This window comes from Dicentrarchus labrax, unplaced genomic scaffold (assembly GCF_905237075.1).
Source record: "Dicentrarchus labrax unplaced genomic scaffold, dlabrax2021, whole genome shotgun sequence".
In the NCBI taxonomy this organism is placed as follows: Eukaryota; Metazoa; Chordata; class Actinopteri; family Moronidae; genus Dicentrarchus; species Dicentrarchus labrax.
The window spans coordinates 24,066,726-24,079,776 of NW_026136718.1; the positions used below are offsets into that span (position 1 = coordinate 24,066,726).

Below are 13,051 nucleotides of genomic sequence, written 5' to 3' on the forward strand. Positions count from 1 at the left end.
CTTAAATGATCTCAGAGGGAGTAAACTAGTAGTATTATAATTAGAATTTGTCTTTACAGTGCTCTATTTATTATTTTGCACCAGTGTTTTTATCATTCTATCAGCATATTTAGTGTGATATGATATTATATTTCTACTCCTGAGCTTTATCAGTGAAAGAGGGCAGTAAACTAGTAGAGGAACAGTGAAGTCTTTATGATCTGTCAAGGCATACCAGTGCCACTGCCTTGGCGCAGCTGTGACAACATAAGTCGTCTCTATGGCTGTGCTTTGTGTCATTTAGTGGAGGCTTACTGGTGTAGGCGAGGAATCTGAGCATGTCTGTTACAGTGAGGGTGAGCCAGAGGGTAAGCCAGAGGGCTCACCCTCTGTCTGAGAGCAATGGGGACCCGAGTTCAGGGGACAAGCCCGAAGGCAAGAAATTATCATCGATAAGATCTGTTACTTTGCATAATTAGATTTTCTAACTAGCGGCATGGCTCTATGGATGGCAATGTCAGTCTGTCAATGTGTCCACCAGCCTGGAATTGTGTATAAGCCTAAAAAAGGGTTAAAATACCCTCACAGTAATATAAAGCCGACTGAAGTGGTTTGGTTACATTGGATTAAACCTCCCTCTTGAGACTGTTTGTTTTATGGGCAGGGTAGAAGTGTTTACAGGTAACGTTGATGATTTCATGTGATCCTTTGATGATCCCGTATGAACTCCCGTTGTATGAAAAGAGTGAGATATTATTGTTTAATGTTAAAGTAGAATGGCACCTCTTGGCACCTGTTCCCATCTCTTATGCTCCTTCTTTTATTTAAAATATAGCCTTTAAATTATTTAAAATGTTTCCAACATTCAGCCATTGAGGGGAAGCCAGCTGTGGCTGTGTGTCGTCAAGCTGTCTTGTTCTTTCTATGTAAGGGGCACTTTTACACATAAAGAAGAGTACTCGTCACACTGAGAAGATAGGTGTGTAATGTGTGCTTTGGCTCTGGACGAGGAGTTGGGAAAAGTATTTTGTATTATGTTGTTTTTTTACATTTTTAACAGAAAGCTTGGGTTACAAATTTGAGTAGAGGGGTTTGAAAGAAGTGGGTGTTTACCATACAGGGATTGTTTATTGAAAGATACTCCTGAGTTGCATTATGGGAAATGTAGTATCTAGTGTTATTGGATCTTGACCTGTAGCTGGGGACAAAAGCCAGGATATCTTGACCTCTACTGCTTCAATTTTGATATTCATGACATTTTATTCTGTCTCTCAAAGTCCACAAACTTTCTGAGTTTTACTTTAACACCTATCAGTTTAATGCTTTATAATTCATGCAGTAATATCTGTACTTGATCTGTGCATTGTGATATTTTTCTTTTGCCAATACCTGTGTTTGTTTAATAGTGTTTAATAACCAATATTTTTGATACATTATTTATTTTTTGCTCCAGTTACCTAGAAACATTCTTAAACTATGTATAGTGACGTGGTTGAGGTGACTTCATGGTGTGTAACCAGTTATTCGGGAGTCTTTGTGTATTATCTAAACTTCCCACAAGGGAAACTCATTGAGGGGTGTAGAGTATCTCATCTTAAGCAGCCTCATTGTAAGAGCCACACCATATGACCCTTGCGTTTGCATTACAACACCAGTGCAGAGGATGTTATTGTCATTGAAAAGTGTGGGAGATGAGCTGAGTGAGGCATGCTCCACCCAGACAGTGTCATTGATACAAGTGTAAAGAGATACCAACAGGTGGCCTCTGTCACAGAGAGCCAGCAGACACACAGCATGCTCACTTTTACTTCTCTTCTATGGAAATGACAGCAGTAAAACGTCACATAGGGTGAGTTGGTACATTCATTTATTTTTTACAATTATTGAAACATTCTGTATTTGATCCTCGTCTACCTATGTTATAGCTAATGCTGCCATGGGGAAACAACCAGAATGAATGTCTCCCATTTTACAATGAATATAGTTTTGTAGTTGGTACTCACAGGACATAAGTCTTAATGTTTGGGCACCTTTCATCAGCAACAGTGCTTTATCATAAAGAAACAGATAACACAAACAGTCACCCTAAATAATCTTTTCTTACGTAAATATGTATCATTGGTTAAATACTTACATCATGGTAACATAACTCGCCTCCCTCCTACTGCAGTAATATCTCTGGCATCACATTTCATGTTTCCACGAGGTAACTTTCTCACAGTCTCTGCAGAGCCGAGGCTGAGGCACGAGGGAGGGTGTAAGCTGCAGCGACAGTTGTTCATTGGGTGATTTGTCACAGCTTTTAAGAATTCCAATTGGGAGGTTTGAGCTACGGCGCCTGTCTGTCTAAAAGTCACCGTTCTGTATCTTGTGACAGCAGAGTCAACACGGTTTTGTCCTTAATGAGAGCTGCGTGATTAATGTGTTAATGTTTTCTGAGTACTCCTAATTGAATTTGTATCAGGGCATGCATGGAAATGTAATCTGTGAGCATGGAAGCACAGTATTTGGCAGGTTTGTGTGGTTTCGCCGTACAGTCTGGATCTAATGACAGCATTCCACTGTATTTAACTGGATGCCTAAATTGTGCTAAAGCACAGAACACATACTGGTTTAAATCTTAGTGTACAATCACCTCAACTCATTCAGTTCACTGTGAGGCCTCTAATGATTCCTGTGATAACCAAAACCTGTGTTCCTCCTTTACCTCTAACTTTGCCTACAAAGAGTTAAAACAGTAAATGTGAATCAGGCAGGAAAAAGTGATCCAGTCTTGCTTCTTTGCACTGGAGGATTATTTATTCCTCTATGCTGACTTGTGGGAACTGAAATATTCCTCTTCGGGCTGCCAGCTGAACAGTTAGGGAGGAGGCTTTCAGAGGGAGAGGGAGACGTGTGTCTTGTCATGCTGGCATAATCATAGTGGCTGCTGGAGAGACGAACAAGGCCTCTGCCACAGTGTATTATTTGATTGAGCTGCAGATGATAGTCCGTGCTGCCTGGCTGTTGCACAGTGTGTAATTAAAAGCTTTCTATTGTGTTCCTCAGGTTCTCTGACAGAGGGCCCAGTGACTGTAAAGTGAGAGAAAAGCCTGTCGAGTTTGAGCATTTCTCAGCGCCACCCCCTCCGCCCCTGACAGGAACCAACCCTGACTGCAGACACAGAGCAGCCTCTGCCACCGTGAACCACAGACCCACATCAATCTCTCATAGTCTCACGGAGTCTGCCCTCCCTCAGGCTGAGGACCACGGGCCGAGGAGGAAGCCCTCTGCACTGGAGAAGCATCCCCCACCCAGATGCCCGGAGGTTGACTCCCACGAGCCCTTAACCGGTTCCCAGAGTGAAATCTTCACCCACTGCTCCCCGAACACTGACCCTAGCTCCGCCTTTGTCCCCACCCACGCTGCAAAGGGAGATTCTGAGCAGGGCAAAGGACTTGTGGACAAAGGACAAGGGGCAGTACATCATCTATCAACATCCAATCCTCAGCCTGCCTCCTCTCTCCCAGCTTCCTCCCACAGACCTTCAGAGCTGTCTACTATGGAGGGGCAGCGCTCTCCATCTCCACAGTTTTCTCCACAGAGACTCAGTGACAAGCCCCCAGTCTCTCTACAGGATGAAGACTCAAGCAGGTAAACTTTTCTGAGAGACTCAAAATGTGCATAGTATTGCTGCAGCTGTTAAACTACCGGCCAGTTTAGTCAGAACGCAGTGACTGCAACTCCTCTACACGTCGTGTCTTTATGCTTCTTGTACAAAGGAGCTTATTGAGTCACTGCTACTGTAGAATCAACATGTGAGTGCTATCAAGCCGCAGTAAATTAGAGGGATTCTCCACATTTCTATAAAAGCCACTGGCGGTCTAGGCATAATTTAGCAAAATGCAGAAAATGTAAACCGTAGTCTAAATGCTCCTACTGTGAAGCTGTTTATTCATCCTCTTGATCCAGAACTAATTGGTATCATCTGTAGGGAACTGTACAGTAGGATTATTACAGCTAGCAGAAACCAAAGTGGTGGGAGGAGTCCAGATGTCTTGGATATTCCAGCATACTGGCCATGGAAAAAATCTCAGTTGCCATCATGCAATGAAACTTAAAATCAGCGTATGGCTGGAATAACTGCAGCAAGAGGCTTTCTCCTCCTTTCAGAAACTCTTGGAGCTGCAATTTGTAAGATTGTTTCTCTCTGATTTTTCAGGATGGAGCATGTGATAGAAAACCAAACATCTGCAGGGAAGAAAGTGCCCATCAGGATTGTCCACTCAGAGGGAGTCACGGAGAAGGAGAATTGTCCATTTTTGCAGCACAGTGACCCCCCTGCTGTTGAGGCTGAGGGTCTTGGTGTAACCAGGCTCAGCAGTCTGGGAGCTGCAGGTCAGGACTCAGTCTTCTGTGCCTTCACTCGGCAGAGGGAGCCCGACAGTACGCCGGCCGCTCAGACAGACCCAAAGCCCCAGAGAGACACATACATGAGTACTGTTAGAGATCACATCAACTCTAACAGTCAGCAGCCACCGCAAACCACAGACGAGGCCAGCAGCACCAGGCCGACAGTAACCACAGGACTGTCTGAGGATCAGAAGAGGGAGGAGCTGGCCAGGGACATCATGGGGAAGGATAAATCACTAGCTGAAATTTTGGACCAGAGCAAGATGAAGACCACCATGGACATGATGGAGGGCATCTTCCCACAGGGGGAGCAGCTGTTGGAAGGAGCTCACCAGCGCAGGAAGGTGCCCCCGAAACAGACCCGGCCTGCTGAGGAAAGGTCAGCCTTGCACTCTAGCTTCCATACTGGGCCTGGTGTTTATATCTGTGATCTAGTTCTTAATGTGTTTCCTACATGCAGCAAAGTGCATTATTCAAGATACCCGCTTACTTTTCTGACCTGTAGAGTGTTTAATTACTCTCACAATGTGCAGTTAGATATGTACAACCCTGACATGTACAATATGCCTGAACATTAGCTCTGTTATGTTTAGTCACCTGTGTGTATACGACTAATTCATATACATGACTTATTTTAATATTATTTACTTATTTATATTTTACAGGGTGTACGCCTGTACCAGTACAAGTCTTGATTCAGTCTGCACAGTCTTTATAAAATCGCTTGTTTCAACTAGATGAATACCAGCTGTTTATGAGTAGGTGTGTGTCTGTGAGATTGGTCATTAGCATAAACATGGCCCCCAAAGTGCTCTATAGGGCTATCTGTTCTTCCCTGTGTGGACAAGTCTTATGGGTAGAGTAAAAAGAAGAATTTCACACTGCAAAGTTTCAACTCCTGAAAGCAGCAGACAAATGTAACGGTGTCAGCAGCTGTATTAGGTGACCCGAAACAATAAGAAAACATTAATACAGCTGCCAACAGCATGTAATCAGAGCAGCAGTGCCACAACGTGTGAAAAATACAGAGAATCATTCGGCACGAATAAATCTACGAAAAAAAGGTCTTACTGAAGAAAAGTGGTTTATATGACAGTTAGTATGAGGGGATATCATACAATAGGTGGTATTAGACCTTTGATACCCAACCATGAGTCCTTGTGCCACCGAACAGGGGTTCCCAGACTTTTTCATGTCATGGACCCTGCAATAGACCACAGGCCGCTGTCTGGGAGTACTTTGTGTTAAGGAACCCCTCTTAGTGTTTAAAATCAGCTCTGGTTCTTGGGCTTTGTTCATGATTCTTTGAACCCTGGTGCTGTCTATCAACCCAGCCCGCATTTCCACCAGCTTTGAGCAATACCACTGTAAGCATCTGTCTCATCAACAGAGGGCGTTTTTTCCAGCTGGAAACTAACTTTTTAACCAGTTTATTTTTGATCGGTTCCCTGTTGGTGGAAAAGACCTATCTGAGTCATTTTCAGATTTTTAGGTTTTAAGATTATGAAGTCTATCATTAATCACACTGGGATCACTATTTCCTACCTTGTTCCAGATTCCTAACAATCTGATTAAAAGCTAAGATATTGTATTCCTATGGACCCCCTCAAGGATCCCCAGACCCCAGTCAGAAAACCACTGCCCCAAGGGATACTTCTGAAGTTGTGAGGGTTCATGGAGAGATTGTAGAGAAGCTCAACTAATATGAAAATTAGAAATTAAGATTTGATTAAAATATATGGACAAACAGGCAAAACCCATAGCTAAAAGTAACGGATAAACACTTGAAATGGTTAGCTTAAAGTAAAGCTTCAATGGTTCCAGTATTCTTATTTGGTTTGGTAATGTGAGAGCTATGTGACAGTATGTGTTACTTATATTTCAGGGAAAAGGAGGACAGTATGGCAACAGCTGTCACCATGGTGACCAGCTCTACATATTACAGCACATCTGCTCCTAAGGCTGAGCTCCTTATTAAGATGAAGGACATGCAGGAACAGGAGGAGGAGGAAGACTCTGAAGATGAACTGGACATTGATCTGGCAAACAAGAAGGTACGATACACTCACTGAACCCATTCATATTTAGAGTTGATATGATGATAGAAGCTTGACTTTGTGCTTATGAGAGTACCCAGAAAGCCCGGGGACGAGATTAAAGGCCCGTTTCAGTTTGTATCTTCTGTTTTTGCAGCAAGAGCTGATCGACAGCCTCAGCAAGAAGCTTCAGGTGTTGCGGGAAGCCCGGGAGAGTCTTCAGGAAGACATCCTTGACAACAACGCTCTGGGAGATGAGGTGGAGGCCCAAGTCCAGCAAGTCTGCAAACCCAACGAGCTGGACAAGTTCAGGATGTTTGTCGGGGACCTGGACAAGGTGGTGAGCCTGCTGCTGTCCCTGTCGGGCCGTCTGGCCAGAGTGGAGAATGCCCTCAACAGTCTGGAGGAGGATGCTACTGCTGAGGAGAGGGTGAGTAAATGTAGTTTGTTTCTTCCCACCAACACAGAAAACTTTGTGTATCTTCTCAAATTCTAATATGTTTCTTTCATCTACAGCGCACATTGATTGAGAAGAGGAAGCTGTTGATCCGACAGCACGAGGATGCGAAGGAGCTGAAGGAGAACCTGGACCGTCGGGAGCGTGTGGTTTATGACATCCTGGGCAACTACCTGCAGGAGGACACCCTGACAGACTATGAGCACTTTGTCAAAATGAAGTCAGCACTCATCATCGAGCAGCGCAAGCTTGAGGACAAAATCAAACTGGGCGAGGAGCAGCTCAAGTGTCTGATGGACAGTCTGCCGATAGAGCAGAGGCTGGTCTTTTGAAGGTGTTGGACACTGATGAAGTCAGATGACTAAGACTGGGTATGTTTCTCCGAGTTGCAGTTGAGCCCTGTGTCCAGCAGAGGGAGACAGAGGAGCTGGCAGAGACAAACTGCCTGTTTGACATTTTTTCAATTCTGTGGTGAAGGCTCATCTGAGCACGTCTTACTACTTCACACCGTCTCAACTGGTCTGCCGTAACGCCTCCTGGACTGACAGCATCCATAAGGAACTCCCTTGTTTAAGATGCTGCTTTTCCTGGCACCAACCGACCACTGTATCCAATGTCTTTCATGCCATTTTTGCTTCGTTTTTATTTCTATTGTTTTGGTTTTTTTTAGTAATTTATTGTAGCCTTTTGAATCTGCACAGGAGGGGACAGTATTTTATCTTCAACTGATCTGAGCAGTCACGCTACCTGATGTGTTGAGCAACTAGGAGTATTTATCATGTTTTGTGTTTCAATAATTTCACACTCTGAAAGTGTTTTCACATGATCCATAAAATCTGGCCCCACATTTCAATAAACATAAAGGTTTTTGTTAACATTTATATATAAACTAGTGGCCTTTTTACTAAGATTTTTGTGCCCTCGCTTTCGTCCCTCAAGAAGCTTTTCTTCTGCAGTAAACGGAAGGTAAAGATGGTGGGATGTTAGCGAATGTACCTGTGAAGAGAAAGTGTGCAGATACTGGTCATTTTTTGAAGAGCACTTGTTCAACTTCACTAAACAGAGGAACAGTAGCACTTCACATTCAGACTTTAACTCAAGTGAAATCTACATTTGAAGTGCCTGGGGAGTCACACCCACCCATGTCACTGCGAACACTGTCTTTTAATCCACGTCTGCATGTTTTGTCCCGTCAGCGCTGCTCTGTTTTATTCACAGGAAAAAAAAAACTTGTTTAGATTATGATATTGCCACTTATAAGTTGACCAAGTGTTTCTGTATTTTGTCTTATTGCTTCACTGTGTTTTGTTATTCACGGTGCAGATGTTGAATGCATAGTTACCACAGTTGTTACGTGACTTCTAGTGAAATTTCATCACTAAAAATTGTTGTTCAGGTTGATCATTTTGCAACCAAATATGAAATTAAATCATTGCAAAGCATTCTGACCAGCTTGAACGTCAGTCTATCAAATGTTTGAATATCAGACTGTACGGATTGAATCAGCCTCCCGAAGGTGAACCCTGTCGGAGGATGTTTGTTCTGCACATTTGAGAATATTAGTTTCACACGCTTTATGCACTGCTACAGCCTGACTCTTAACACTTTATCAGCTGTGCTCCTTTATATCAAATAAAGAGTCTGCTGGAATCACGCAGTGGTGTTTGATTGATTTCTGTTCAGTGATCAGCTCATTGTTCAGTCATTCATTAACTTCACCACACCCTCCTCGCCGCTGATAATGTGGAAGCTAAAGACTTTGAAATGACGAGGGATATCTTTAACAGTCAGGTGTGACAGGCTTCCTCTCACATAACCAAAGCAAAATGTGGACTATCTCTCGCTCTCCTGTGGTAGATACAGCATCTGTGGTGGAAGGATACAGCGTATAGTGAGAACAAGAAATTGGAACTTGAAACACATCAAGGTGAGCAAAAGGACAAGATGTGAACAGAGGGTTGTTTTTTCTTTACTGCATAAGCTGCGAAGATTTAAATGGACAATCATTAACTGCAGTAATGTTAAATGGCTGTACTCACACTTCCATCAAATCAACATTTGAATTTTCATCTTGGATGGTATTGATGTGTATTCCAGAACTTGCAACAGTAATATCTTTTTCCTCAACATATTTTATTTGTAGATGTTATACTCTTTGTTTATATCCATAATTAGAACTTAGAAAGAGCTTGGATATTCAGATCACTCGGTCTATACTGTCTTACTACCTTGTGCCAAAGGAATCCTGGGACAGAAAATAACCCTTAAGGTGCTTGCAGCTGGCAGATACTGCTGGAAAAACTACAGGGTTTAGTGTTTGTAGTCCAAGTTTTACTTCTATGGTAATAAATCTCATGTATGCTTGCATAACTACGTGAACAAAGCAGTCAACTCCCCAGGAGCCCCAAAAAGCCTCCGGTTTGGTAATTTGATTCATTACAAATGTGTTATCGCTTTTCAACCACTAAAGTTAACGAAGGTGAGTTCTGCATTATTACCTCCTCTTGCGACCCGACTGTAGACTATTGATGAGAAGCTTGAGTTAGTTGCATTAGTTTACAGTATGCTCACATGCATATTCCCAAATAAAGTTATAAAAAAAATCAAAAATCAACTGGCTTCAACCTTTATGGAGGTAGACATGCTGGTTGTTTTTCGGGCCTTGTCTGGGGGTCTTTGGGGGCCCTCATGTTAATCCAGCCTAACCCATATGTTTTCATAAGTCACATTTTCAGACAATATCTGCATTTCATTTCAATATTTTCCTGCTAAATATACCTTAAACACACAGTAGGTCAATTCTTCCGCAAGGGGTCTCTCATCTTAAAACAATAACAATAGACGTAGTTTGAGGACATTGTGAAGTAGCATCGGATCATAGCAGTTGGCAACATTATTGATGGAAATCTACCCTGATTTCAGGCACAAATCATGTTCACAGACAAAGTAACATAATAGTTTAATTCAAGTTATGTTTATTCACGATCACAGACTCCCTTCCTCACTCTGATGTATCCGGTTTCCCCGGTGTAAAGGACCATTCACCAAATTAAACGCACCCTTACCTTGAATAAAACTACAGATTTCTCTCGGTTTGAACACAGCTGGAAGAATTTAAGATAATGAAAGTATACAACTAAAAATGTTTTAATACAGAAATGCTGTAACATAATCTACATACACCTTTAAAGGATCAGTTCAACTGTTTTTCATTGGCACTATTTCTTTAAGAGAACATAGCTCCCCTGAAAACGTTGAGGTCCTGGGAGTCTGGATTATTAATCGTGATTGTGGAAAGTCACCAACCAGCAGTGAAGTGTGGCTGTTAGGTGCTATGAAACTGTGGGTGTAATACCTGTAATATAAACTAAGGCTAAACTAAACCAAACAAAACCAAGTGGACATCCGGGAACAACCTGGCTTTGGTGGGAGGGGACAGACAATCAGAGGAGACCTGTAAGAGGAGGAGACCTGTAAGAGGAAAACAGATGCAGAGCTGGAGACAAAATGTCTGTATCTCAAATAATAATAATTATCTACGTGGCTAGATACAGCTAAAGGTTAGTGGATAAGTGAGAATGTGTTTCTTTTCCCGTTTAGGTGAACTGACCCTTTAAAGGTTATTTCTGAGATGTAGAGTACCTTTGGCTCCAGAGACACCATGGACATATTGGAGTATGCACCTATCTTGTCATATTCCATGTTTCACATAATTCCTACAGTGAATTTTGAAAAGTAATGTGTTTCCAAGAACCCAAGAAGGTTTGAAAATAATACCAGAATATGAATGAATTAATGTGGATATACGTAGCAAACCACCAAGAACTCTGAGTTTAGGCCCTTTTAACACAGCTGTGGATATTTGTGTGTTCAGCAGGTGTGATGGAGGTCGGGCACACTGTGTGAACAATGTGTGAGTCAGCGATCCGTCTCTTTGAGCATTAGCAGTCACACTGGGCAGGATGATCTACCTGGCTCACACAGCTCACTGGCAGTTCGTGGGCCTGATATCCGGCTTACTGGCGTGGATCCTCATCGTGACCACGGTCGGCCTCAACGAGTGGCGGCTGTGGTACGTGGCCGATGTGTCTGTCATCAGCTCGGGTGTGGCCTGGGTGGGTATCTGGAGGGCCTGTTTTTACAGCCATGCCCTTCCCAAAACAGAGAACTGTTGGAGCATCGGCATCTCGGACCACTTTGCTCCTGCAGAGATCCCAGCGGCTCAGGTGCTGATGGTGCTGGCAATGATCTTCGGCCTGGCGGGAACCATCAGCGCTGCAGTGGCCATGAGGATGGTCTACTTCGCTGTGGAGGATCGCAGGCACATACGGCTGGTGTTTGTGCTGGCAGGGACCCTCTATGTGCTGACGGGGATGTTCTGCTTGGTGCCACTGGTGTGGAACATGCGCTCTGTGCTGAACAACAGCACCATAGACTTTCCTCCCGAGTTCCACCTCCCCTCAGCTCCTGTCAGGCAGCAAGTGGGCTCCGCCATTGGAGTGGGCATCTTCGCCTCCATAATGATGCTCATAAGTGGGTTGCTGTTCCTTTGCTACCGCTTCGCCTGGCAGGCCCTGAGCTCAGAGTCCCCCAGAGACACCAGGGACCCACTCCGTGGTCCCTGGACAGAAACCACCCTGGCACAGAAGTCTGAGTTGGCAAATAGAGACAACCATGGCAGGGATAATCCTGCATTTCACAGTGAAGAACATTTTACTAATGTACAATCTTAGATTTTCATGTTTTTCATTCATTGAAAAAGTGACTTGGACAATGTCAGGGAAGAAAAGTCACATTTAAAACTCAGAGCGGCTGAATAAAAACAGTATGAGTTTAGCCTATATGCTGGAGCATTTGCCATGTCATATGACCAAGAATGCTGTGAAATACACATTAGTCCAGCATCAAAATACTGCATCATCCACAATAAGTCATTGTCAATTCACAATATCTCTTTGTAACTTATAACTAAATAAATGCTAACTCATTAGCAAACAGTTGCCCATTAACACCTCCAGCAGAGTTGTGTTTCTGTTCACAGGATCAATCTATTGTATTGATTATTCAGTATTAACTGTAGCTCTTCAGCTGCTAAACGCTCCACTATGTTTACTAGCTTGTTGCTGTCGTCTGCCTGCCATTTGTGCCGGGAAGCTAACATACAGCGGGTTTACACATCCAGCGGATATGGAGCGACCTTAACATTTATTTAGAGTTGTATTTATGTCCACCCGATGTATGTAAGTCTGAAGGAAGTTATTTAGCTTCAGTTAGCTCTTAAGCTGCTATGTGCTCCACCATGTTTTCCAGCTTGTTGCTAACAATGTCTGTTTGGCATTTTCAGTGAAAAAGTTGGCTGCCTGAAACAGTGAGAGCGGTGAAAGTGAGTCAACTGTAGGGTGAATCAGAAAACCAAAACAATGAGCTAAAAGGAGCTAAAACGCTATAAATTGTTTGTCACTACAAGCAACACCCTTGTTTTACATCCATTATTAATATAAAAGTATAGATTTTTGCTGCCTTAATATTGTCCTGTATTACAGCGTTTTGTGTATATGATCTGGATTTCTGCAGTCATGTAATTAATAAAATCTACAAATCCCAGCTACATCTTAAGTTCATGAGACTCGTGCGAAGTACAGCTATACTGAATTTGTGCTGCCAGAGTTCAGGGACAGATGTAATAAAAAACCTTATCTCTCCACTGTTGTCCAATAGTGCTGTTCAGAGTGAGTGTTCCTGTAATGACTGATCAGCATTATCACCACACAGGACGGGGGAGGTGACATGACATGTCAAGGTGTGGGCTTCTAACGGGCCCCATGTGAGGAGGGATCTTAGCGGGTCAGATTGACTGGGGGCCCTGCTCATGTGACCTGGGTAGGAGGCTGACGAGAGCAGGCATGTGAGTATGGAGAGGGGGCTGCCTCACAGTAGTGATTGTTGCCAGGGCAGACATGCACACACACACGCACATATACATGCACACATACATACACGTGGCCCAGTGGCCCGCTGTACCTCTCTGGAGGCGGCTAGCTGCTGAGGAACAAAAGGCCCTCTTCAGCCGAGCACAGCTCTCTGTCAAAAACACAAGGCCCAGAAGTGGATGAAAGGTAGATCGGCTCCGACCACTGCTGCAAGACTGCGAGGCGCTTTATCACAGGGTGCCAGTAATCAGTAACAG

At 43.5% G+C, this 13,051-nt stretch overlaps 2 protein-coding genes across 6 annotated transcripts in view; both read left to right on the top strand.

Annotated features, from left to right (window-relative positions):
• shroom2a (shroom family member 2a) overlaps window positions 1-8,517 on the top strand; it is a 31,496-nt gene extending 22,979 nt beyond the window's left edge. For all 4 annotated transcript variants that reach the window (XM_051375815.1, XM_051375812.1, XM_051375813.1 and 1 more), the window contains 5 exons: window positions 3,028-3,612; window positions 4,181-4,750; window positions 6,257-6,425; window positions 6,565-6,837; window positions 6,924-8,517. In XM_051375815.1, coding sequence (XP_051231775.1) covers window positions 3,028-3,612; window positions 4,181-4,750; window positions 6,257-6,425; window positions 6,565-6,837; window positions 6,924-7,196 — 1,870 coding nt within the window. In that variant the 3' untranslated portion in view covers window positions 7,197-8,517. The remainder of the gene's footprint in view (window positions 1-3,027; window positions 3,613-4,180; window positions 4,751-6,256; window positions 6,426-6,564; window positions 6,838-6,923) is intronic.
• A 135-nt stretch (window positions 8,518-8,652) lies between these two features.
• Window positions 8,653-12,468, top strand: cldn34a (claudin 34a). Of its 2 annotated transcripts, none has more exons than XM_051375818.1 (2): window positions 8,653-8,791; window positions 10,739-12,468. In XM_051375818.1, the coding sequence occupies exon 2, from the start codon at window positions 10,827-10,829 to the stop codon at window positions 11,595-11,597; it is 771 nt and encodes a 256-aa protein (XP_051231778.1). In that variant the 5' UTR covers window positions 8,653-8,791; window positions 10,739-10,826; the 3' UTR covers window positions 11,598-12,468. The 2 variants fall into 2 exon arrangements, with proteins under 2 accessions (XP_051231778.1, XP_051231779.1); XM_051375819.1 differs by having other exon boundaries at window positions 10,742-12,468.
• Window positions 12,469-13,051: the final 583 nt, after the last annotated feature.